The 25,950-nt window shown below is 52.6% G+C and overlaps 2 protein-coding genes and 1 long non-coding RNA gene across 13 annotated transcripts in view; 2 read left to right on the forward strand and 1 right to left on the reverse strand.

Annotated features, from left to right (window-relative positions):
- ACSF2 (acyl-CoA synthetase family member 2) overlaps positions 1-8,590 on the forward strand; it is a 37,503-nt gene extending 28,913 nt beyond the window's left edge. Inside the window, exons 11-16 of the mRNA XM_055794922.1 lie at positions 5,704-5,811; positions 5,944-6,095; positions 6,500-6,641; positions 7,930-8,040; positions 8,216-8,284; positions 8,380-8,590. Coding sequence (XP_055650897.1) covers positions 5,704-5,811; positions 5,944-6,095; positions 6,500-6,641; positions 7,930-8,040; positions 8,216-8,284; positions 8,380-8,430 — 633 coding nt within the window. The 3' untranslated portion in view covers positions 8,431-8,590. The remainder of the gene's footprint in view (positions 1-5,703; positions 5,812-5,943; positions 6,096-6,499; positions 6,642-7,929; positions 8,041-8,215; positions 8,285-8,379) is intronic.
- A 386-nt stretch (positions 8,591-8,976) lies between these two features.
- On the reverse strand, positions 8,977-10,528 carry LOC114013940 (uncharacterized). The gene is made up of 3 exons (XR_003557210.2): positions 10,189-10,528; positions 9,877-9,945; positions 8,977-9,448 (listed from the first exon to the last, which is right to left on the reverse strand). It is a non-coding gene; the product is annotated as an uncharacterized LOC114013940 (long non-coding RNA).
- A 571-nt stretch (positions 10,529-11,099) lies between these two features.
- Positions 11,100-25,496, forward strand: RSAD1 (radical S-adenosyl methionine domain containing 1). 11 transcript variants are annotated; one of them, XM_013304250.3, is made up of 21 exons: positions 12,490-12,667; positions 12,760-12,823; positions 13,133-13,187; positions 14,717-14,841; positions 15,445-15,604; positions 15,697-15,800; positions 16,286-16,460; positions 16,765-16,880; positions 17,608-17,758; positions 18,011-18,126; positions 18,832-18,932; positions 19,581-19,692; positions 20,044-20,233; positions 20,749-20,936; positions 21,503-21,649; positions 21,831-22,115; positions 22,845-22,966; positions 23,714-23,829; positions 24,329-24,462; positions 24,660-24,845; positions 25,341-25,496. In XM_013304250.3, the coding sequence occupies exons 1-21, from the start codon at positions 12,642-12,644 to the stop codon at positions 25,443-25,445; spliced, it is 2,778 nt and encodes a 925-aa protein (XP_013159704.3). In that variant the 5' UTR covers positions 12,490-12,641; the 3' UTR covers positions 25,446-25,496. The 11 variants fall into 11 exon arrangements, 10 of the variants coding, with proteins under 10 accessions (XP_055650729.1, XP_055650731.1, XP_055650732.1 ...); XM_027795714.2 differs by having other exon boundaries at positions 19,584-19,692; XM_055794752.1 differs by lacking the exons at positions 12,490-12,667; positions 12,760-12,823; positions 13,133-13,187 and adding an exon at positions 13,499-13,637.
- Positions 25,497-25,950: the final 454 nt, after the last annotated feature.

Raw genomic sequence — 25,950 nt, forward strand, 5'->3', positions numbered from 1 at the left:
TGGTCCCCCCTCTCTTCCAGGCAGTACCTGAAAAATCCCTGGCTTTTGGTGATATGCAAGTATCCCATCAGAAACAGCAGCACCTGGGGCTCTGAGTTCAGACCTGAGCTACTGCTTCTATTTGAGGTGCTCAAAGGGTACCCTTCACCGTGGTGGGAGGCTTGGGCTGCTCGATGAGCTCGAGCTGGAGGAGATGGTGGTGGGTGCACCTCCTTCCTTCTGATGGTTTTCTTCCACTGTAGCATGGCCTCCGCCCATTGATATCTTGCCATTTTGGCTCCCTGTTGATGTCCACCCACCCTTCCCTTCTGCCTGATCCCAGCAGCTGCTGGCCCCTCCTGTGAAGCTCACTCAGCCTTTACTGCCTCCCCAGTCCTGCCATGTCCACCCTATAAGGCACCGGGCATCCCCCTGCTGCCTGCCCAGGGCTGCTGGCCGCTCTGCAGCTCCTGTGGGCTCTGGAGAAGTGTGGAGCTTTCTTTTCTTGTGGGACACGACTGATCCATGCAAGGCTTCTGACTTTCCCAAATGCTCACTGCCGTGAGTCTCCTGTTCTCACCATGGAAAATCGGCTCCGCATGGTGACAACTTATAGCAGCCGTTCAATACTGAAAGAGGTTTACAAGAAATCTAGGGACAGGTTTTTTAATAGGGCCCGTAGCGATAAGACAAGGGGGGATGGCTTTAAACTGAAAGAGGGGAGATTTAGATTAGATATTGGGAAGAAATCCTTCCCTGTGAGGGTGCTGAGGCGCTGGCACGGGCTGCCCGGAGCAGCTGTGGGTGCCCCATCCCTGGCAGGGCTCAAGGCCAGACTGGACGGGGCTGGGGGCACCCTGGGCTGGTGGGAGGGGGCCCTGCCCGTGGTGGGGGGTGCAACTGGGTGATCTTTAAGATCCCTTCCAACCCAAAGTGTTCTATCACTCTGTGAACTTCCCTGCTTGTCCTTGGCCAAAGTGAGACCTCCCCATCCCACCTCATTTTTGAGGAGGACTTGACGAGTAGATGGTTTCAGTAGCTGCAGAAGCTATGGGAATGTGCTGTGAGAACATCTAAAATGCAGCATGGAAGCAGCACAATCCTGGATTTCCAGCCATGTCTTCAGTGGGAGCTGAGCTCTCCAAATCCGTTGGGTTGGAATTTTGCTGAGTTTCCTTCTCCAGCAGCTTTGAGCATTCAGGTACCTCCAAACCAGTGGTTTTCTACCTTTGCAAGACATTTTGCCTCTGCACGTTTCCTCTCACTCTTCCTTTTAATTCCACTTTTCCTAAGTGCATTGGCACCCAGTGCCAGGAAGGATGGAGTTAATTACATAGCGAAGACCTTTTATCAAGCTGTGGATAAACCAGTAAGTAACTGCACATGCCTTCACTGGTTGCTGCTGAGCAGTGCTTCTGAAATGCTGGCAGGACTGGGGAAATACTTGCAAGCCTCAAGACTTCTGCTCAGCCCAGGAAGAAGAGAGGTAGCTTTAACTCCAGACCACGAGGACAGCTTGTCCTGACTGTACAATAACAGGAGGTTAATTTTCGGTGGCAGTCTCCTGGCGAGCTGGGTTGCCATTTTTGCAGTGGTCTCCTCCAGAGGCAAAGCCATTGCGTGCTCCAACACAAAGACAGTGCTTTGGGCACCTGATATTTTTGGGAACTTTCTAAGCCCCATCCAAACTGGGACTTCCTGGCACCTCTCCGGGTGGGGAGAAATGCCAGCAGGGTGGCCACTCTTGGAGGTTTGTCCTACAAGACCTGCTTGTTTGTGTCCCGTCGTTTTTGACACAAAGATGGTACTGTTGCTGGGATGGGAAATGTAATCTCAGTGTGACATAGGCTGGACGTGATCAGAGGTTGTTTTTTGCAGCAGCAGAGTTGACCTGAAGGTTCAGGAATATTCCAATACAATTTGGGATAGCGGGACATCCCCAAGGCAAGGAGATGCATGTCCCCCAAGCACAGCAAAACTCGGGTGATCTGGATAGTGAGCAGCTCAGGGAGGGAAGATTTTTGCTCAGTTGAGAACGATTTGGAGCTGGCTGTGAAGAGGATGGCTGGGGTTGACTTTTGGTGGAGATATCTGAGACAGACAACACGCTCAGCATGGATTTAGGGATAATTAGATCCATCCGGCATGTTACACTGCGAGGGGTTCAAAGGGCCCCTTAGAGGTCCCTTAGCACATCCCTTGGATTGCCAGTCTGCTTTCTGTTGTTCGTTACACCCTCTTTGAAGTCTGAAAATCCCTATTATTTCATGGTCAATTTGCTGCTTTTTTCTGAGGCCAATATTGTCTTCAGCAAAGCTCCATTTCTGTAGGTTTTCGTTTGGTGGTTCCAGCCCTGCCATCATCCTCCAGCGTGGCATAACCAGAGGGTGGTGACGAGGGGCGTGAAGATCCTCCCTGAGCATCGTCCAGGTCCAAGGGGGTTCCCTCCAAGGACCTCATGCCCTCCTTCTGCTCCAGTCCCACCCAGTATAGCCCCGTTGGGGTTACTGGTGGTAGTGAAATCAGCTTTTTCATCTCAGCCTTTCAGCAGCAGTCGAACATGGAGGGCAGTGGGTGTTTTTATTGCTGTTGAATGCTGGGGAGAACCGAGAAGCAGAGAGCTGATGTGAGCCGTTCCAAGTTATGCAGTAAATAACAAGCATGGCTGGGAAAAACCCAGGGTCTTCAGAGTCCCTGTTCTCCCAGCCAGATCGGTCCGCCTCCCAAATGTTTACTAAAGAGACTGGAGTCTGATTGTTTTTATTTTATGTTTAATTTTTAGACGCTTCCTTCTTCAGGCTGTTTTGCCTATTCCACAGTGGCCAGTGTTTAAACAGCTCTAGCAGGAAATGTTTTTGAAATATGCTGTGAAAAACACAGTTCTGCTAAGATGTTCTTTTTATTCCCGGTTTAGACAGAGGCTTAGGATTCACAAAGAATGAATCTCTTGTCAGTAGGAGTAAGTTAAGCAGCGGTTTGTTTTGGAGCTGTCCTTGTCATTGCTGAAGGCAGGACAGATCTGTGTGCTGGGTGTTGGGGGGGTTCATATGTGGTCCTCGCAGTAAAAAAACAGGCTTTACAGTTAATTATATTCTGTGCTCTCGTAGCTCTTCTCAAAGCCAAGGGTCCGAGCTGGACTCCTTGACTCTGAAAATCTTTGCTTTGACACTAGATACAGCTCCAGTGGAAATTATGGAGCTGATGCAGAAATTATTGGGTGAGGTTTTCTGGACTGAATTATACCAGATGACAAGGCTAGAAGATGCTAAGTGTCCCTTTGGGTCTTGAAAGCTATGAATCTTTGTGGATATCTCCAAGCTTAAATTGGTGTATGGGGTTTTGTGGAAGCAGTTTCATCTCCTGCTGACGACGGAGCCATTGGAGGATGCTCCACACGTCAAACGAAGGTCAGGAAGGGCAGCAGCACTGGTGTGAGGGCTTGCTTCAGCCCCTGCCTCACTCCTGGGAATGCAGCTGGGGAAAACACTATTCCAGAAAAGAAATACTACCTTGGAAAGGTCAGGAGCAACACCCTGGTGTCTGGCGGCAGAGTGCGGTGCCAGTGCAGGCAGGCTGGCAGGGGAAGGCGGCCATCGGGCAGCGTGCTGGATGCTGGAGGTTCAGACCCACGTTGCTCTCTGGGCCGGGTCGGGAAGCCCGTCACTGGGAGTGTGAGGGTGTTTATGGGGACAAGCCACAGGCCAAAGCACGGCCGGCTGGTGCCTGGGGTAGGTGGCACACTGCCAGGCATCTGGAGGAGCCTGGTGAACCGCAGCACCCGCAGCATCGTCCTGCCAGGGAGCTGCCTGCTGCTGTGTCCAATTAAACTGCTGGAGCGACCCGGAGAGGCAGAAAGGGTTGACTCAGGGCTTGGCTGGGATCCTGGGACCAACACTGCAATTCATCCAGCAGAGTAAAATAAAAAAACAAAGGCGCTGGGATTTTTAATAAGTGTTTAAGATCTTGGATTTGTGTCTTGTCAGTCATTTGATCCAGCCACAGGACTCCTATTAGTGGGTGGGAGAGAAATCCTGTCTGAGCATTAGACGCTGTAGGTTTCCACCCCGGCTGGGAAGCTATCATTGCGTCTGGTAGGAAAAGCCTATTTACAGTCGCTCCCTGTGGGCTGCCAGGCTCCTAGCAGAGCAGTTTGCACCAGATGGTCCTTGCAGCATCCTGAGGACAGTCTCCTGCACATTCCCAGCTAAGAGCAAGCTCCTGCAAATCTCCAGCTCAGATTCACCCTGACCCTGGTGCAGTCAAACAAGAGCATCGGCCGTTACAACAGACTGTGCCCAACATGAGGTTCTTCAGCAGCCCTGAGCGGCAGAAAGCACCAAGCACTCCCACCAGTGCTATGCAGAGCTCATTCAGGATATCTGCATGCTTGCTCAGGATGCCTCATCGTGGTCCTTTGCAAAGCCCCCCATTAACTCTGGACGCAGTGCCTGGAGTTTGGCAAGCACCGTGCAGAAGCCCTGACCGTGCAGACCTGCCCTTGCAGCCAGCAGCGGAGCTTGGGCATTTGCTCTAAAGACATGATCCAGATCTGGGTGCCAAGGCTGTAGGAAGGCAGTCGGGCCCTGTTGCAGTTTGGAGGGTCAGAGCTGCTCATGTGTCAGTCTGAAGATGCGGAGGAGAAAGGACCAAATGCTTCCCACATTGGCCCTTTCCCAGCTGTGCTCTCCCAGCAAAGCAGCCACCACCAATGCATTAGTGGGAGGGAGAGAAACCCTGATGACACACGACATGCTGAGTGGGTTAGAGAGACCAGAGCGGTGCTCCAGCATGTCCCACCACTGAAATGCAGCTCCCAAGCGCTGGAGGAGAAGAAATCCCAGCGATGGTGCCGTTGGTGCAGCTCAGAGCTGCCCAGAGCACCTCCTGCCCGGCTCCTGCTGTCTCAGCAGGCCACTGAGTTGGGCATAAAGAGCTGGAATTTTCCTCCGAGGAGAACTGACCTTCAGCTGAGGTGACTCAGAGCCTGCCGTTGGGATTAGCGCTGAGGGAGGTTTAGCAGCAAGAAGCTTTTGTCCTGCTGTGAGGCTTTGGGTTTGTAAGTGCAGCTGTGCCGAGCATTTGCAGCCTCGTGATCCCTTTGTGAGGGTTACAGGAGCTGATGTCTGCACAAAAGGGTCTGGAGCAAGCAGCCGTGCCGCGGGACACGCCATCTCCCGCAGGAGCCCACTGCTGGCTCCAAGGTTTTTCCGAAGCGATGTCCAATGTGGCCTGAGCTGTAGAAGGTGCAAGGTGAATCAGTACCGGGAGCAGATGGCTGCAAGGGCACCAAGGCAAAATCGGTGTCTGGCAGAGATGGTAGGGAGTCAACAGGACAGGGCTTGGACAGACATAGGTTAAAAAAGAGGAGGGCGAACCCTGGGGTCCTCCAAGAAAAGTAGCTGGGGTGTCAAAACTACATGCCACCTGAAGTGTCAGGGGGGGTGGGGGTCAGGAGCACGGCGATGGAGCTGAGGAAAGCTGTGGCAGGCAGGAAGGTGCAGTGCTGCTTTAGCTCCTGTCTCTCCAGGACTCTGGCAGGAGTGTCTGGAGAGCCCCGTACACAGGCCAGGAGAGCAGTGCTTGCCTGTGACCTGAGTGACTCGTGTGAGCATCCTCCTCCCAGCCCACTCTCCCCTGTGGTCATCAGTAGCTTCATCTTTCCTGTGCCTGGAGCTGTGTGGTTCCCTTTCCCCTTGAGGCATGTTTCTGCTCTTGTGTTTGCAGGTTGCCTACGGGACCACAGAAAACAGCCCCGTCACCTTCATGGGATTCCCCAATGATAGCATCACCAGAAGAACTCAGACGGTGGGGTGCATCCTTCCCCACACAGAGGTGACCGTGACCCTCCCCACCTGCTCCACGTCAGACCTCAGTCCATCCTCCCTGCCTGGCGCTGGCATTGGGGCGTGCTGTCACACTTGGCTCAGCCATCCCCTGCTAAGCCCTTTTTCTCTTTCATTGCAGGCAAAAATTGAGGATCCAGAAACAGGGCAGCGTGTGCCTCTGAACACTGCCGGGGAGATTCAGATCCGTGGCTACTGCGTCATGCTGGGCTACTGGGATGACCCTGACAAGACCAATGAGGTGGTCACTGCTGAGGGGTGGTACAAGACGGGGTGAGTCGGGCAACAGCCCTGCTCCTCCCGGCTATGCTGCGGAGTGATGCTGGGTGGGGACGGCTGTGTGCAGGAGAGCCTTGGCTGTCGTTTCCAAAGTAGGGAAAACTGACCCAAGTTAGCCCCCTGATTTGCCCGTGACACTTCAGAACAGCTCTTAGCACAGAGCCCTCGGTGCCAAGTGCCCCTGGAGGTGGGGAGAGTCACTTGGCTACCGGTGTGATGGAGGGGCTGTGGGGGTACCCCGCAGGGGCAGGAATTGCCTCCCCCTGAGCCCTGGTGTTTGTGTGGATGCTGCCCATGGCGTTGTCTGGCTGTAGCCAGAGCTCGGACCAGGCTGGGTGGGAGCATCAGCCGTCCCACCAGCCAGCTGGGATGGGACTAGGAGTGTGGTGTCATTGCAGGGACCTCGGGAGCCTGGATGAGCATGGTTACTGCAAAATTATAGGCCGTTGCAAGGACATGATTATTCGGGGAGGAGAGAACATCTACCCAGCAGAACTTGAGCAGTTTCTCCACACCCATCCCAAGGTTGAGGAGATCCAGGTGAGCAAGCGGGAGGTGGGGTGGGTGAGCAGTGATGCTTCCTGTGGTGGGAAGCCTGGACACAAAGCTGCTGGCACTGCTGCTTGGGACCCGGTTGTCTTCCCCTGTTTTCAGCATCAACTTTTGTGTAATGTTATTTGATAAGCAGGAGGGAGAGGCTGAAGGGGCAGGCAGAGCTCCTGCCATGGGGTGCATGGGTTCGGGCAGTCCCCTCATGCACCAGCTTCACGTCTGCAAAGTGGTGACTGTCATTCTTCAGTTTTTAAACTGCCTGTCCACTTCCATAGCTCCCTCTGAAATTCTGACCTGGAAAGCAGTCTGGAAGGACAGCTTTTACTGATAATTAATTACTAAACTCCTAAATCCAAAAAGACTCCTTCAACGAGTCCCTGGAGATGAGGAGTGAGACTTAGTTTCACCCCTTCACAAGACAGCGATGATTTGCAGCACTGAGCAGCTGCTCCCAATCTGCTGGGATTGTTCTCCTCCAGGTTTTGTGCCAGACAAGTTTCCCCATAAATAAATCAGTTATTTAGTCAGTGTTGTGCCTGTGCCAGGCTAGCATCTCTCCTTGGAACAGTCCCAGTGCAGATGGGTTGCAAACCAGCCTTGTTTATGTAGTTTCTAGGGCTTTATGTCACTGCTCTGGACTCAAAAGGATCGACGTGTCTCTAGGATTTTGAGATCCTGGTTCAAGGCGGGGAATCACAGCAGGACTCTTGTGAAATAGCATGAGCAAACTTTACAGAGAGATCAGGCTTGGGAAGCCCATCCCCTGGTGTCATAGGCAGTGGTCCGCTAAGATCTGTGATTATAAGGGTTTCAAATAATTCCATAATTTGACTCCATCCCTCTCCTGCCATTCCATCTGGAGATCCCAAAGCACAAAGGTCTCCCTGTTGGTCGTGAACCCTGTTGCCCCATTTTTGGGGGAAGCAGAGGCACGCAGGAAGATGACAGGTCCATGCTGCACCCACGATGAGCTGCTGCCTGGCTGGTCTGACTCAGCCTTGGCTCCAGTGACTTTGCAAAACCAAAGGAAGGTGCTGACGTCTGGGCATACAGCCTGCTCTGCCACCTTTCCTCTGGCAAACAGTTAGGAAGTCCTTCCAGGAGGGCTTGATGTCATGTAGAAAACACCGGTGGGATGGGCAAGCAACAAAAACTGCCTTGCACAACCCCAGCATCCCATGATAACGGTCAGGGCTCACGCTGTGCACCAGCGCATGTACCCAGCGGGAGGAGAGGGATGTCCCCAGGGTTCACGCTGTCCATCTGTCCCAACCAGGTGGTTGGTGTGAAGGATTCGCGGATGGGAGAAGAGATCTGCGCCTGCATCCGAGTGAAGGCTGGGCAGGACTGCACCGAGGAAGAGATTAAAGCTTTCTGCAAAGGGAAGGTGGGTCTCCCAGTCCTCAGTTCCCTGCCAGACCAGTACACCCAGCACCTGCTGGGGACTGGCAGGTGAAAGCCCGTGGATTTAGAGCAACTGGGGATCCCAGCTTGGGTGATACCAGCTGGGCTGGCTCTGCCATTGCTGGCAGGTTGCATAGCAGTTGGTTTTCTCTTCCCAGATCTCCCATTTCAAGATCCCGCGGTACGTTGTGTTTGTGGGTCAGTACCCGCTCACCGTCTCAGGCAAGGTAAGAGGGGGGCTGGGGCAGGACAGGAGCCCTGGTCCTCTGTCCCATCTCCTGTCTGAGTCTCTCTTCCACCTCCTCGCTGCACTTTATTCCAGATTCAGAAATACAGGTTGAGGGAGCAGATGGAGAAGCATCTTCAGCTCTGAGCTCAGGAAGGCAGAAGAAAAAAACGAGGAAATCGGCCCCACTCCAGCCAGCTTTGCTCTGCCTTTCACCTGTGCCTTGGGCCATGCCGCGGGGACCTTCTCCCCCTGACGTCAGGCTGATGGCACTTTTTGTTAATAAAACAGAGCGCCTTTTTTCCCAGTTGGGTTTGTTTCTTTGCCAACAGAAATACTGGGGTGCGAGGAAGGGATGCTTATTTCTAGAATTCTGTCTGGTTACTGGAAGACCTTAGGAAGGTTTTAAAATCTTGCATGTCTTTGAGCAATTTGACTACAGACATTTTAGAGGACTTGGACAGATGCTGGTAGGTATTTTACTGATATTTTTAAGTCAAAACAGGCTAGCCTGGCTTCCCAACATAGGTGAACACCTTCTCCGATTGGATGTTGCTGATGAACTTGAGGCAAGGGGCAGGGGATTTAGAGAGACTTTTTCTGGGAAGGGGCTCCCTAAAGCCGGCTGGAAAAGCTCACCCTGTTCCCACACCTCCCCTCAGCCTTCTGACCCCCAAAGAAACTTCTCCAAGGTGGACTTGGCATTGTTTATTTCATTGTTTTGGACAAGACAGACAGTAAGGATTTTGCAGAAATACCAAAGTTCCTGTCCCGTCAGCAGTGTGAAGCAGAGCATGGCCGGGACAGTATTTTACGGGAGTTATTTGGTACCTCCCAACCATGAAACACTACTCCGAGAAGTGGAAGAGCAGAGCTCCTCTTCCTTGCCGGCAGAAGTGTCCCACCCCAGCTGGGAAGCAGATAAGGTTGCTGCCGACTCTCGCCAACCTGCCGGCTGTCTCCCTCCTGCTTCCTTCCCGAGCAGGACGGGTGGCTGGGCTCCCACCTCGCCGCGGGGGCTTCCTCTGGTGGGTGGGGGAAATGGTGTAATGGAGAAAGGGGAAGCGTCAGCGAGGTCTCGATCCTGGATCTCCCAGCTGGACTGTGGTCTCTACCCATGGAAGCAGACAAGGTGGACAACAAGCCCACTGTTCGTGCCTGCTTTCTGAAAGAAAAAACCCGTACGGGATGGTTCGTGTCAGACTCGGTCTGTACGGTGTCTCCAGCGAGTTCCCCCACCATTCCCAAATGGCTTGGGGGCTGGTGTCAGCATGTTTCACTCCATCTCTGCCCACCCTGGAGCAGGGTCTCCTCCCTGCCCTTCTTTTAGGACCCTTGTAACCCTTCCTTCCCGGAGGAGGAGCTGTTACCTGCAGTGCATCAGCTGCAGCCCATGACCTGGGGGATGCAGTGGACCTCTAGGTCTGATGTCCAGGGAAGGATTTTTACCCGCCTTCGCTTCCCCCAGCAGTAACCCCGGTGCAGGGCAGACCTGCAGCGAGGGGAGCTTCTCCCGTTCCTCTCCGACAGCTCCCCCGTTTGCACAACCCCCGTGCTGCCCAGAAGCTGCCCAGAAGCACCCCGTGTACTCACCATCGTTGAGGTTTCACTGGTGAGGAATGAAGGTGAAGCGAGCCCTGGCTTGCGTGGGTGGCCACACTGCTGAGGAACACAGCCAGCGCTGGTCACGGGTGGCACATGGCCCCTGCCACCCCCTCCCTGCTCCCCAAAACCCAGCTCCTGTCCCAGCAGCAATGCCACACCATCAGAGCCTGGGAGGCTCTCCCTGCCACCCCATCCCCTTCCCGGGGCGCATCCAGCCCTTGCCGGCCAGGTCACCTCTGGCGGTGTCCCATGGCCATCCCACCCCCCTGGGATGATGCAGCCCTGGCTGTAAATACTCACAGGAGGGGAAGGGCTGACCCTCATGGCTGGCAGCAAGGGTCTGAGGCTGTCGGCAGGCGCCAGGGCTTCTGTCCTTTGCTGGACCTGGGTCCTGCTCTTATCAGCGCTGGGTGCCAGCTCGGGAACTCCCGGCGGCCGGGGGCTCTTCCTGGGAGCCTTACGTCAGGGGTGGGTTACGTCAGGAGTGGGTTACCCCGAACTACCCACTCCTGGCCTGGAAACAGGAATCTGCAGCCATGGCCTTTGTCATAGGCATTTCCAACTTCTCCGTGGCTATTAATAGAGCAAATTAAGGAAAAAATAACTCCTGGGAGCATCCGCACTGGGTTTGCACAATCCTGCGTGAAGTTACACCACAGCTTCCTCCGCGGAAACACTGAGCAGCTCCCACAAGGAAACCCCCTTGGCCCCGCGAGGCTGCAGGGGCACAGCTGTGGGGACAGGGGCTGCGGGGACAGGGACTCTGGGGACAGGGGCTGTGGGGGCACATGTGTGGGGACAGGGGCTGCAGGGGCACAGCTGTGGGGACAGGGGCTGCGGGGACAGGGGCTGCGGGGACAGGGGCTGCAGGGGCACAGCTGTGGGGACAGGGACTGCAGGGACAGGGGCTGCGGGGACAGGGGCTGCAGGGGCACAGCTGTGGGGACAGGGACTGCAGGGACAGGGGCTGCGGGGACAGGGGCTGCAGGGGCACAGCTGTGGGGACAGGGGCTGCGGGGACAGGGGCTGCGGGGCCACAGCTGTGACGACACGGGTGCAGGGCCAGTGCTGCGGGGACAGGTCCCGTGTGCCAGGCGGGCACGGCGGGTGCACACTGGGCCGGGACCCTCGCACAGCCCCGGCGGGAGCGCAGCGCTCTGTGCGCCCCCCCGCCCAGCACGGCCCGACCCCGGGGGGCGGGGGGAGTCCCGGGCCCGCCCCGGGGCGGGGCGCGGGTGGTGGGGACATGGCGGCGCGCGGGTGGCGGCCGTTGGCGGCGGCGATCGCTGCGGCACGTCCCGGCGGGGGCGGCCGTGGGGCTGCACCGGCACCGGCACCGGCACCGGCCGCCCCCACCGCGGCCGCGCTCTACGTGCACGTGAGCGGGGGACCGCGGGCTTGCACACGTGGGGGTGCACGGGGACCCCGGCCTTGGACACATGGGAGGAGGGACCCCGGCGCTTGCACTCATGGGGACACGTGCCCGGTCTGGGGCTTGCACACGTGGGAAGGTGCACGTGGGATGGCGGGGCTTGTACACGTGTGGGGGGCGGGGTTTGCACACATGTGGGTGCACATGGGGCTCGGGGGCTTGCACACGCTGTGGGGGGTGAATGTGGGACCTTGGGGCTTGCACACGTAGGGGGGCATGCAGGACCCTGGGGCTTGCGTGCTTCGGGGGGGGTGTGCCAGCCTTGCACGCGCATGGGGCACACATAGGGCTCCCCTGCCACGCGCGTGTCGGGCGCTGAGGGGGTTCCCAAGCCATGCACATGAGGGGCAGCACCCGTGAGTCGCGCCCCTTGTGCGAGTGGGACAGGTGGGGAGTGCTGGGGCCCACCCAGGGGGCTGGGGCTGTCCCCCGAGTCGGGTGGGTGCCCAGGGGTGGGGTCACAGCCACCGCCACAGCACCCCATGCCCGCAGTGGCCCTACTGCCGCAAGCGCTGCTCCTACTGCAACTTCAACAAGTACGTGGTGCCGGCTGTGGATGAGGCGGCCGTGCGTGCCTGCCTGGTGCGGGAGGCGCGCACCTTGCTCCGCCTCAGCCAGGTGCAGAGGTGGGTGCATGGGGGGCTCCGGGGGGTGTGGGGCCCTTTGGTGCCCACCCACATCTTCCCTGCTGTCACCCTACAGTGTCACCTCCGTCTTCTTTGGTGGGGGCACCCCCAGCATGGCCAGCCCCAGCACTATTGCGGCGGTGCTGGAGGCTGTGGCGGGGGCTGCCCACCTCCCTGCTGGTGCCGAGGTCACGCTGGAGGCCAACCCCAGCTCCACCAGCATACAGCGCCTGGCTGGCTTCAGGGCAGCCGGTGTCAACCGCCTCTCCGTTGGCGTCCAGGTGAGAGGGGCTCTCCCTCATTCCGTCCCCCACACCCCCCCATGTCCCCTGCTGCCACTGTACTCCCTCCACAGTCGCTGGATGATGCTGAGCTGCAGCTGCTGGGCCGGGAGCACACGGCGGCGGAGGCGCGGGGGGCCGTGGAGGCAGCGTGGGGACTCTTCCCTGGCCGAACCTCCCTTGACCTCCTCTTTGGGCTGCCGGGGCAGAGCCGGGATGCCTGGGCCCAGGGGCTGGAGGCAGCGCTGGGGCTCTGCGACGACCACATCTCCCTATACCAGCTGACGCTGGAGCAGGGCACGGCACTGGCAGCACAAGTCTGGGGGGGAACCCTGCCCATGCCCCCCCAGGACCTCCTGGCTGACATGTACCTGACAGCCCGTGCCATGCTGGTGGCCGCTGGCTTCCGGCACTATGAGGTCTCCAATTTTGCAAGGAAGGTGGGTGTCCCCCCATACCATGCCCCACTGTGCCATGCCACCCCCCACAGCAGGCTCAGCCCCCCCTCACCCCATGCAATGCTCCCCCCCAGGGCGCCCTCAGCACCCACAACCTCTCATACTGGCGGGCTGAGCAGTACATCGGCGTGGGACCGGGTAAGCTGGGGTGACAGGGGGCTGGTGGGGGGGCATGCATGGCCCTGTGTGCCCCCTGAACTCTGTTGTGCCCCGCTGCTGTTGCAGGGGCACACGGGCGGTTTGTGCCGTGGGGTGAGGGTGGCTGCAGCCGGGAGGCCCGTGTCCAGACACTGGAGCCTGGCGCCTGGATGCGGGAGGTGCAGAGCCAGGGGCATGGCACCAGGAGGCGGGTGGTGCTGAGCCCCCTGGAGCAGTGAGTATCGGGGTGCCCCCCTCCCCCTGCCACCTCCCCTGCGTGCTGCCCTGCAGCTCTCCGTGTGCCCGCAGGCTGGAGGAGGTGCTCGCCCTGGGACTGCGCACAGACGAGGGCATCACGCACGAGGTGAGGAGCCAGCCTGGGGACACCCGGCACCCTAACAGCCATCGCTGAGGTCACACTTCACCCTGCGCCCACAGCGCTGGGGGCAGTTCTCCCCCCACCTCAGCCTGCAGGCCGCGTTCGGGGCGCCGGGGGAGGCGAGGACGCTGCAGGAGCAGGGCTGGCTGGTCCTGGATGGCGGGTGAGCCCCGGGGTGCCGTGGCGGCTGGGGGTCCCGTCCAGCACCGGGGCTCAGCCGCCGCTTTGTCCCCAGCGGCCTGCGGTGCACGTGGGAGGGCCTGGCCCTGCTGGACTCGCTGCTGCCCGACCTGCTCTGCCAGCTGCAGCACCGCTGGGCCCCGGGAGCCGCGCCCGGCGGCGGCAGCGGGGCCCCGAGGAGGAGCCCGACGGGGGACGGCGCCGCGGGGCCCAGCGGGGTCGCGGAGGTTGTCAGCGGCGGCGGTGGAGAATAAAGTGCGAGAGCTGGGTGCTGGCGGGGGGCGTGGGGTGGGCACCGGGGGGCGGCCCCTCACCGCCGCAGCCGCCCGGTCCAGGCCGCTGCCGCCCTGCGCATGCGCGGGGCTCGGCCGTAGCGGGGCGGGCGGCCGGGGTGCCTCTCCTCTCTCCGGAAGTGGTGCCGCAGGGCGGCGGCGGGATGCGCCTCTCTAGGCGGCGCGGGCGGCTTCTCGGTGGTGCGCGGACGGGGTTGCCATGGCGCCCGGGCGCGGAGCCGGCCGGCGGGATGCAGCGGCGGTGCTGGGGGCCCGGCGGGACCCCCGGCCCGGCTCCCCCCCGGGTACGGCCCCTCGCCGGGCGCGGCGGCGGCGGGGCCCCGGGCCTGGCTTGTCCCCTCAGCTTAGACGGGGCCTCGCTCTCACGGCCTGGGGATCCCGCCGCTCCCGAGCCGGCCATCGGCGCCGCCACCGACAGCCCTTTCCCGGCGCAGCGCCCCCCCCTTTTGTTATTTTATTATTTTATTAACCTGGAAGGGGTCCACGCGTGTCAAGGAGCCAGTCTCAGCTGGAGGGGCTTGCAGGTTAAGGGGAGAAAGACCCCCGCGGTGGGGCTGCCCCAGCTGCGGCCTTGCCCCACTGCGGTCTGTCCCCCGCTCTGCAGGGGTTTGCTGTTTTAACAGCTATTTGGGAAAATGGCTGTAGGAGCCTCTGGAATCCCGATGGATTGCTTTCCGGGTTGTGCTTCGTGAACGTCGTGCAGCTCTGCCAGGGAGCTGTGTGCTTGCACTTGCAGCCGGAGTAGAAACTTTCCAGGAATTTGCTCTACCTGCGGGAAGCAGGGGCTGTATTTATCTCATCCGTTCTCTCTCATCGAGAATAAAGCGTGAGACAGTTGAATCCTAGTGACCTACTTTGGTCCTCGTAGCTTCTGAGAGTTTCATTTTCCCATAACAAGAGATGCTGAATTTAATTGCTCTGTGCAACCTTAAAAAAACCACCCAAAACATAGTTCAGCTGGAAATTAATAACCAGGCTGAAAGAGGAAGATGGGATTTCCTTGGGAGACTGAAGAGGAGGTCTCTTCATCTCTTTTTTCAGACAAGAAGGAAAAGGCATGTGAGCTGTCCTCCTCAACAATTGCAGAAGAGCCTGAGCCTGTTTCGTGTGTTCTGCAAGGAGATGACATCCAGGCGCTTGCAATTAAGATGGAGGACCTGGAGAAAGTATGTATTTTTACTGACAGCAGCAGCTACCTTAACTGACACCCTCCTTTCATGTTGTGTGTTTAATGGAGGGTTGCTGTCCATTTACTCAAACCAAAACCCGCTCTTGGAGTTCAGCTCTCATTCTGTTTTGTCTGTCCTGCTTTTTATGACTTGTCAGATCATCAGGTTCAGTTGCTAAAAGTAAAGGATTATTGATCCTTACACAGTCTTTTCAAATGGAAGAATAAGTCGTCTGCCTCTTCAAAATTATGTTTCCAACTTTCTGTTCTAATAAGACACGTAAGTTGTTTAGTAACTATAGCGGTGTCCCTTCCAAAACTCAGGTCGAACTATGTGAGCGGAGGCATTTGACACCAAGTGACAGCAGAAAACTATTGGGAAAATGATTTAAACCTCTTATTTTCCCTGCCCCAGTTATAAAGCAGAGTCCAGAAGAGTCAGACAGTAACTAAGCTGGTATCTCTGTGGTCGTGTAACATGACTCTTAGGGGAGGAACAGCCTGTACTGATACGACTTCTCTGTGTATCCTAGAAGGATGAGAAGGAATGAAGGTGAATCAGTATGTACCTAATTGCATTGTGACTGTTTATCTTTTAAAGCTCCATGCTCCACACCTTCCCCATGATGCTGGAAGAACGCCAGTTAGGAAGAAATACCTCATTCGAAAATACCGACCCAAGGAAACAAAGAAGGTGGCACATTTTCTCGTAGCATATCCTGCTTTCCCAAAGGCACCCAGGGAACCACTGACCTTTTCTGGTAGGGTTCAACTTCACATCCTGTCTTGGGGTTTTGGTTTTGCAAAGGCTAGCTTCGGTGACGTGGCTCTGGGTTGTTTTTTTGTGTTGTAGGACCAGGACTGTTCGGTGATGGCTGCAAAGAGATTCTCCCCCATCACATTTTGGGAAGTCTCCAGGAGTTCAGGATGGAAGCCTTGGCCAGGGGAAACACTCAGGTTGGTTTGTAAAGTTACTAAAATGCTGCTGTGCAGCACTTTTCTAGAGATGGAGTGCAGTGCCTTTCAGTGCTTTTTGGCACCTATCAGGAACAGGTCAGGCCTGAGGTGTGGTCTTCCCAGCCTGTCATACTCTGTGGGGAGGGCTTGCCTCCAGACAAACTGCACCAGCAGGTTTTGAAGTTCTGTGTGCAGGACGAGGTCATGGAGGGAACAATTACAGAGGCTTCCTCTTCCAGATGTGCTTCTGCTGATTGCGTCAGGCTTGCAAGGGAAGAGCTGGTGTTGCAGCAACATGGTTGCTGGAGTCTATTCAGATAAATCCTTCCATTGTTTCTGAGTGTGGTCCTAGTGACCTGTTTTTTTTTGTTTGAGTGATAAAGTACTGTCAATCTGATGAATTCTTTTCTCCTCCCTTCTCCTGTTCTCATTGTAGTAGCCATGTGTGCATGAAGAGGTTAAATTCATTTTTCCTTTCTCTTCAGATAGCAGATTTTATTGAGGTTTCTTGTCCAGCTGTTACTGCGGCAGCTTTAAAAGAGGAACATGGAGGAGTGAAGAAGAAAAAGGTTCATCAGAACCCACTAGCAAAGCACAAAGCTCTCCAGAACTGGCACCATAATATGGCAATCAGGAAAAAGCAGGAGCGATACCTAGGAGGTGAGAGAAGCTGAGGCCTGTGAAATTTTGTGTACAGATGGGGGAGTTTGATGGCACCACAACAAACTGTAATGATCCTAGCTGACAGGGGTTAATCCTGTTGCCATTGCAGTCTAATTCCATGTTCTCAGAGCTCCTCATGCTCTGGTGCTAGTGGCCATGGGTGCTGTGGGGAGGTTCTGATTGGGGAAAGGACAGTGGATTTGGTGAGGGACAGTGAAAGGGGGTTACTCGTGAACAATAGTAGTGGTAAAGGGTGTGCCCAGAAGAAGTGCAGCACCAATGATTTGATGCTTCTCTACAGAAATTCTTCAGAGGCCAGAGAATGAATTGCTGATGAGCGTCTCAGAGGATTACAGGCAAATCCAGGAAGAACGTGACCTCATTGACCGGAGTCTCCCTGCCCTGTTTCCTGGAAAGGTGAGCGCCCAACTTCCTTTGCATCCCGATTGCTCTGTTCTTGTGAAAGAGCTAAGACACTGGTATTATGAGTAACGTCTCTGAAGACCTATAATTATTTATCAAAGCCACTCTGCGTCCTTCAGCCTAGTGTGCAAGCAGAGCTTTCAGTGACTTAAAAAACTTGAACTGTGCTATCTGTACGAGTCAGATGGAAGTGGTGGTGTGCTTTGGCTAATTGCTAACGAACTGCTGTACATGGGCAAGTGCCATTTCTTGATTCTCATCAAAAGCTGTCATGCACTGGGGAGTGGCATGGGGACATGCTGCACTTGCTGTTCCAGGGACAGAAAGATCCGATAGCTTCAGGCTTGAATTTTCGTGATTACCATGCAGAAAGGGGTATGAGTAAGTTAGGAGGAATATGAGAATATCCTATGTTAAAGTTATTTTTTTACATTTATAGCACTATAAAAGAATTTTCATTTGTGTGAGGTGTTATTTTAATATTGTTCAACCTTCATAGTTGAACATAGTAGTGCTAGACATAAGAAAGTTTTTTTGTCTCTGGCAGCAGCTTGATAGAAATCTTGGCTTGCTCTGCAGAAAGTGATAATTTATAGACTTTCAAAATGTTTGTATAAGCAGAGTTAGACTCCTTCTTCTTTTGAGCTTCTAGTCCCTGTGAAAATAGCAGGCAGTCGTGTGCCTCAGAAAGTGTCAGTGGAAGCCTTGTTTTCTGCCCTAGGGCTATCGAAGAGGAAGCGAGTTCTGGAGCCAGCCTGAGCGTATTGGAGATGAATTTACTGGTGTGACAATGACACTGACTCAGACAGAACGTGGCCACCCAGAGCCAGTCACTCGTGTGGGGAAACCCCACACTGTCCGGATGGAAACGAGTAAGGGAACGGTGCAGAGGTGATCCCACAGAAATGGGGTACGAGTGTGGAGGGAGCAGCAGAATGAAACTGTGACTCCTGCGAGTACAGAATCTCACATTATAGTTGTCCCTTCTGATCAGTGCAGTGCAAGCTACTTCCCAGTTAATCTGTTGGGTCTCCACTTTAAAACAGGCCAAAGTCTGGCAGAGAATGAAATTAATAGGCCTGTGGGTGTGTAGTCAGTGAGCACTTGTGTGGGTATTTCCACAGGTCTGAAGCCTCCAAAGACGATCCCTTTCCGTTTAACCTGGGATAAGAGTCTTTTCCTGAAACATCGACAGCAGGAGCTAAAATCTGTCCTAGAGGAGCTAGATGTTTATAAGCCGGTAAGACCAGAGGAGTAAGGACATTCTTTGCATCTCTCATCTCTTGTCAGTAACTTTATGTAGAGTAACATAAAATTGCCAAGAACCAGATCTGAAAAAGCATTAGGAATTTAAAACTTTGCCCCACAGTACTTTTCTTGCAAGTTACCACATTTCCAAAGGATCACACCCATGAAATTGTTGTCTGGCCTCCGTAAGTGTTCGTGGAGTGGTCTAGTAACCTCAGAACAGGACCCCAAACCAGCAGCATGCAGTTGCCAAACCTAGGCAATAAAAAACCTCTGCCAAATACTAGTGTAGGACTTCGCTTTAGTGCCTCAGGGTAGAAAGAAGACACCTTTACCCATGTAGATGACATGCATCTGAAATAATCTCCTGAAGGCAGGTGCAGGTAGCCCCTCCTCTAGAAACTGAACAAACCTTTCTTTCTGAAGGCTGGCTCTGGGGGTGAGAAATGTGTGTGAAAGAGACTTTTCCCATCTATGCATCATTTGTAGTGGGGAATGCAGTCATCTAGGATTCTTGGGAAACCCAGAACTGATTCCTTCCTGTGTCTCTTGAACATTCATGGGATACCTCTAAAAACCTTTGTAGGAGCAAGATATTTCAGCTTCACTGTACTTGACTCAGTACATTTGCCTGGTATTTTAACTACTTTTCTATACAAAAAGAGAAACTGTGTTGGTCATTTTTCTTTGTGTCCAGGATTTGGATGGACTGGAGGTGATCGGTAAAGGGCAGCCTTTCACATCTGTCTCAACAGAGCCTTTCCCATGTTCCACCACTTCTGAAGAGTCTGAGACCCTGTAAGTTTTACTTCATGGCAGAAATAAAGAATTTTGGGTGTGCACCACCAGTCTATAAGGGTATCCTTAGTCATTCTCCTCCAGAATGGAGAGGAGTCTCCACTGGGGCACAATAAAAGGCATATTCTAATATTCCCCAGATCTAGGAATGAAGCAGTTCCTTTGTGCCTTAAGGCCTTGTGCCTAAGGAGCAAGAATCAGAAGGGGTTTTTTTTGGGGACCTTCCTCCAGTCTTCCCTCTGGGTGGCTCCAGAGCTTACATCAGGCAGGGTGGGAGTTCTGCTCTAAATTACCTTCATCTGGTCGTCTCTTTCCAGCCTTCCACTTCCATCATTAATTTGCCTTTTTGTCCTGTCCATCTGTAATGGGCATGACCTGAGGGCCTGTCCTCCTTATTCAGTCAGGTACCCTCAGCCTTCTTTAGGCATGTATGGTTCCTTAATATTCTGGCTGTCCAGTCCTCCATGATGGTGACAAGTAGCTAGCTGGAATTTACCACATCTGCTGGGCTGTGTCCCTGGAGAGATGGCTATGTGGAAAAGCATTAGCTGGGATTATTTATTATGACGTCTTGTCAATCCCCCTTGGTTCTCCCCTCTCTGAATGTGGGTATCACTCCACAAAAATGCTGGCTTTTGTTTTCTTTAGCAGTGATCCCTTGAGGGACTACCCCGACGTGGTTCCAGAAGCAGTACGGGGTCCATCTTTAGAGTTCTGCGGCCAGCCTGCTCGTTGGATCAACTGCACCGCTTCTTGCAGGGTAGCTGTGCTTTTTTTATTGTTTAGTCAAGCTAAGCGTACTCGAGTTCCCAAGTCGCAGCTGTACAATGACTGTCACTCCCAGGCCAGAGAATGGTGGATTTATTCGGAGCATAATAGAGCATCCCTGTGTTTGCTCCAGAGAGATCTAGAAACAGAAGGGGTTGCTCTGTCTGTGGTGTGAAGCTCGGATTCCCAGGCGCTCTCTGTATAATGGCCACTTTATTGGACCTGCCTTACAAGTTCTCCTACCAAGGCTCAGCCCCTTATCTGTGGCATGACTTCAGGCAAAATAAACCCTGCCAGACAGAGTAGAAGTTGTTACCTTTTGTCTTTTTCCTCTTCCTTGTAGGATGAAATTGGCATTGCTGCCCGGCTCACCTTTGAGACCCTGGCTGGTGAGAAAGCTGAAAGCTCCCTGACAGTGAGCAATGATGGCACAGCTGCCATCTGGTATAACTGGATGAGGCTTCCCCAGCAGATTCCTTCCAGAGAAACCAAGGGGAAGAGGATGCAGTGCTTTTACTTTGATACCAGACCAGGTATGAGCGCTGCTGATCTCCAGGGCCTTTGTGCAGACAGCAGAGAGCACGTATTCCGGAGTTATCTGAGATGTGGAGTCTGACTAATAGCAGAGCGAGCCTGTTGGGTGATTCTCCTTAGGAAGCCACCCTGGGTGTCAGAGCTGACTCACACTAAAAGAGATGTGTGAGGCAGATCCCTCTCATGGGACTCAAAGGAACGGAGGTTGCTCCTACTCTGTTAAATGGGTGGAATATTGAGAAGTTAATCGCTTTCTGATGGCCAACTAGGCATAATCTGCCAGAGAGGGTACTGAGCTCGCTATAAAAGGAGAGTGCAGTGGAACTAGCACCCATTCAGTAACATGGCGACTGGGAGTAAATCTGGAAGGAGAAAAATGGATGAAGTCTGGCAGCCAGCTAAGCTGTGGGGAGAGTCTCGTACAGAGATAAGGACATTCAGGGTGGGGTTGGAAAAGGGTCAAGTTAACCAGGTGGCTTCCTGCAGACCAATGCATTTTTCTGTCTTATTTCAGGTGTGATTTTGCCTGGAGAAACTAGGAAGTTTTTCTTTCTTTTCAAGTCAGAGGTAGCAGGCATTTTCAGTGAGTCCTGGGAATTTAGGACACATCCTCTATTATTAGGAGGAGCTCTGCTGCAGGTGACCCTTTGGGGAATTGCTGTGTATGAGGATAAATTGGCTGACCTCCGAGAGAAACTGGAGGTAACCAAGCATGTAACTGAGTAACTGTGAGCTTTGAACTTAATATGCAAACAGAGGATAAGGGTAGGAGTGGATGACGTGGTAGTTTTATTGCTATACAGTTAGGGCTGAGAGTGAGATGATTATTTATTTACAGAAGATCTGTACATACTTGAGCAGGTTTGCTTAATAAAATGTAAGAACTCTGCAGTCTATTGTAATGTTGTTAATAAAGACATGATTGTGTCTCCTAAACTGTTCACGCTGGTCCTTTTAAAGAATGAATTTGCAGTTGGTAATGAATTTCATTAGTTAGTTAGTGGGGATGGGATTATGTGGCGTACACTATACAATTATAAATTGAAAATTACACTGTGCTTTGAAGAGTGTCATTTGGAAGAAGATTTGTAGGGTTTATTTGAAAAGCTGTTTTAAGTATTGCTCTACTTACTGGGGTTTGCAGTTATTCTTGTCCTTTTAACCCTATATAACGTATGCATGCGGTTACTAGTGTGGCTGTGACTGTGTTTGTGTGTCTGTATATGGAATGGGGACTCACTCGTGTTGTTCTTGTCGTGGTGCCCCAGAGCGACCTGGCTGCTCGAGAAGGTGCTGCTATAGTAGAAGAGAGTCTGAAGGAACTTCTTGCCCACGTTCGGACCCCAGAGCGCACTCCATCTCCTGTGGGTGCCTGTGTCACAGAGGAAGAGTTGTTCCACTGGAAGAATCCTGAGGTGAGTTTTGCTATTTGATGGGCTACACAACTGAAAGAGCAGGGAGGGAAGGTGCACGGGGCTGGTGCATCCCAGGGTTTTTCTGGGGTCTGGCACATTCTGCCATGGTGGCTTCAGCAGTTAGGTTTAGAGAGGAAAGGCGTAGTTGATTTCACTGTTTACCTTTTCCCTGTTATCACAGTTGCATTATCAGCATCGAGTGGTAAAGCAGCTGCACGAACTATGGAGACAGCACGTGACTGTTCCCTCAGCCTTTGAGGAGAAAGTGCCCTTGGGCCGGAGGAGCACTGCAGAGGACGTGCAGTACCAGGAGAGTACCTCCGAGGCTCTCCCTGCTCACCGCAGCACCGCAAAGGTCCCAGGTTGGAAGAAAACGGGAGAGCAGGCTCAGAGTCAAATGCCGAGCATGGAGGAGGAGGAACCAGGCCCCTTGGAGTGGAACCTTTCCTTTGGGGACTTCAAGCAGGTGGTCACCCCTGTTCCCGCTAGCGCTATGATGAGTTGATGGCGGTTTTGTTTCCCTACAAATAGCCTGGCCTACCCCAGTGTGAGCCCACCCAAAGGTCTGCTTCCAACATGCTGTGAGTTAGTGATGATTTATGATGCGTGTTGCAGAAAAGCACTTCAGCTCTGCTGCCCACACCCTCAGTGCTCTTGTAAAGAGATTCCCAAGAGAGACTTTGAGGGCTGTTGTGTGAAGAAGAAAAGAGAACCAGACAACGTAATAGATATTTTAAGCTCTTTCCCCATTAGCTTTCTGTCATCCCAGCACTGAATGCGGGGGGCAGGCTAATCCTGCAGCCTCCTGTGGCTTCCCCAAGGGCTCCTCTGCTTGGAGAGTCCTTCCTATTCATTAGAGCACTAAGAGGGCACTCGTAACAGGCTGTGGATGAAGTACAGACCTCCCTAGATTAAAGCAAGAGTGGTTTGGATTCTGTCAGCAGTTTTTCTGTAGTGCTCTCTTGGAAATCTCTGTGCTGCTTTTACAACTAATCCATACTTTGGGGCCTTCTAGCTTACTTCCAGCACACCTGTGAAGTTGCAAAGGGACTTACTGTCAGTCTAGTTGGGGAGGTCTGGGATTACTCCCCAGATCTTGGGTCGTGCGTGTGCACCTTGGCCAAATCCCAGCAGTATAGGAAGCCACATCTGGGTCTGTATGTGCCCAGTGACCCTGTGTTTTCTCTCACATCAGGCTATAAAGTCAATCCCTGAGGAGGAGCAGCGAGAAGAAGCACTAACCCAGCTCAATAAGGCAGCGCTGGAGCTGTGTGTTGAACAGAGGCCAACTCAATCCAACATTTTATATCAAACCTGGTGTGTTGCTTTTGCAAACTGAAGCTTGTAAATGCATCGTGTGATCAACAGCCTTAGCAAGCTCTGTTGCAAGTGTTGTGATTCAGAGTGCAGATAATTATATGAGGTCTAGAAGTTGTGTTTACGCTCTGGTTTTTTTTATAGCTTAATTGTAGCAGCTGTCTGGGACCCAAATGCCTTTTTTTTTTGGCCTTTTTTTTTCCTCGAGATAAGTTTAGAATGTGAAATTCATGTAATTTTGGGGAGTATACAAGATTATTTCTGGCAAGATTATTCTAGTCTGTATTTATGAAGCCTTTGGATGATTTTCTGTACCCTGTTACTCATAACTGTATCCTCCCTCATACAGTCTCTCTGTTCTTTGCTCAGGCTTTCAGACTGTAAACATATCAACAGTTTCTAGTTGCTTCTAAATTAGAAGGATGCAGGTTCCTGTTGGTAAACACAGAGAGCAGACTGATGCTGATTTACCAACATACCTCATGTTGAAGTGTAGATCTAGCTTCACAGTAATATTTATGGGTCCGTGTGAGCTCATTTATTTGCAAACCATTGAGACTCAGAGGGTTCTAACACGAGGAAAGTAACGTAGCATCCCTCTGCACAGGTATTTAGACGGTGGGTGCTGTTACTGGTTTAGTTGGACAGAGCAGCTCTCAGCTGTGAGGTCCTTCACTCCTGGGCACAGGGTAAAACAAGATGGCAATCGCTGTACTCTCTCCCTTCTGACTCTGATACTTTTCTCAGTCTCCAGCTGTGGCGTGAAACAGTTGATGGTCTGGTGAGTCATTCCCTGAGGCTGAGATCCCTGCTTGGCTTGCCTGAGAAGGATGCCTATGTAGATGTTGTTCCAGGGGAAACAGGTAAATGGTAGTTTTAGTGCAGCAGCTGGTTTCTGTGGACTGTTTGAAATCCAGAAAACATGCTGAATTTCAACTGAAATGGCAATTTCAGCAGTTCCCTCTCAAAGCATTTATAAGAAAATGCATCAGGAAAAAATGGCTGATTGTGTGACACTGATTGTGATCTGTGGTTTGGTGTCATTAAAAAAGCCAGCATACAAATAAGCCTTTTAATTTAGCTAGATGTAGCCATGATTTTCACACAGACTAACCCAGAAAACCCTATCTCACTATTAGCTGTTTTACAGGCTTGTTCTGATAGGTGTCTGAGATGTGTTCATTCCTTATTTAAACAAAGTACGCTTCAAGGTATTGTTTTTCAGTGCAGTACAGCTCAGATTAACAAAAAGAGGAAAATACTTTGCAAAGGTAATATACTACCACTGCGTGAGTGCACTGGGCTTGTCTTTCTGGATGTGAAAATGCTGCTTTTGAGTAATTGAAATTCTTTCTTTTGTAGTGGAAGTAAAACAGTCTATAAAAGGAGGAAAGGAAGACAGAATAACCACTAGGAAAGAAGAGAGAAGATCATTTGGTGTTAAGGAAAAAGAAGGCAAAAAAAGAACTACAAAGACAGCGGGGAAAGAGAAAGAGGTATGTGTTGGGATGCCTTTTGAAACCTAAGTACTGGGGACAGTGGGATCCATTCTGAGGCTCTGTATCCTGAGTTTGAGCCAATCCAGTGAAAGAGGTGCTGCTTCTGGGATCTGGTGTTACATCTTGCAACAGTCTGAAGGGTGTTCTGACCTACGTTGCTTTTTTTGTGTGTGTGTGTGTCTGTCCCTGAATAGGAACATCCAAGCAGCAGAAAGTTAAAAGTAGAAGATGAGAAAAAGCTGAAATCTCCCACTTCATGGCAGGAGGTGAAAGAGGGAGCACAGCCCGTGGAAGCTGTAACTACAGATAGAGTAGAAACTCCTCAGGAGCAGGTGGATCCTCTTTCGTTTGGGACATACCAGGAAAAACTTTATATTGAAGTGAGTCTGACCAAAGCTTCTATCTTTGTTTCTTGGTCTTTGCTTGTAAGCTTACATTGAAGCTTAGGTGGAGTGGTAAGAATTTTGTCATACTCACAAACCTGACAAACATAGGTCCATGACTCTATAGCAAGGTTAAGTGTGGAATACAAAGTAAGATGTCCTTTATTCTGGCCTGGAATCTGTTAACATAAATCCAGCCATCACATAGCCACATGCGGGATTTCTATCTGGGATGTCTTTGGCATGCTTGCAGACTCTTGAGGGATCAGCAGAATTAATTGTATCTCTGATAATGTTAAACACACTTCATAGCCAGAAAAGTTATTACTAGAGCTAAGCTGTGTTAGCAGGCAAGCACTTTATGTGGTTGTGTGTGTGCCCAGACATTAATGTGCTCCAGTGTGAGAAACCATCTCTCTGCCTGTCAGTCTTGTCATTATTATTTCTTCATGTATTTTCACTGCAACTATCTTCTGTTAATTTCTGCTGCAGGTTTACGGGCTGCTGGATTCAATGGTGAGCAAAATGGTTTCTTTATTTGAGGAACTAGAGAAAAAAGGTGCTCTAAAGTGGGAGAGTGAAGCCCTTTGTAACTAGAATTAGACTTACTTTCAAAAATAAATAAATAAATAACCATAATTACATAGATCAAGTGGAGGTGATTCTTTCTGTAGTGATGCAGTGATTATAAATACTGAGCTGCCTCTTTCCTGACATGCTGTGATGCGAGACTATTGCTAGATCATCTGTTACTTCTACAGAGGAATGCTTGCCAGGAAGAGATAAGGCACAAAGTATCACAGCCTCAGAAACCGTTAAGACTAGAAAATACTGGCATTTCTGCTAGGGAAGAAGAATTTAAAAGTGCCAGTCAGCATGAGATATGTCTTGTTCTTCATTTCTCAATTTTTACTTGGCTAGCAGGTGAGTGAGCAGAGTGCTCTTGTACTCGTGAGCCCAAGTACCAGGACAGTAATTTTGAAAAATCCATCCTGTTTTTGATCCTATTCTTGACAGCTTGTCCAGTCTCCTCTTGGGACTTGCCGACAGCAGGCTTCTCTGGGGGATTCTGGATCCCAGTGAAAACACACTATCCCAAGGG

The sequence above is a fragment of the Falco peregrinus genome, chromosome 2 (assembly GCF_023634155.1).
Source record: "Falco peregrinus isolate bFalPer1 chromosome 2, bFalPer1.pri, whole genome shotgun sequence".
Taxonomy (NCBI): Eukaryota; Metazoa; Chordata; class Aves; order Falconiformes; family Falconidae; genus Falco; species Falco peregrinus.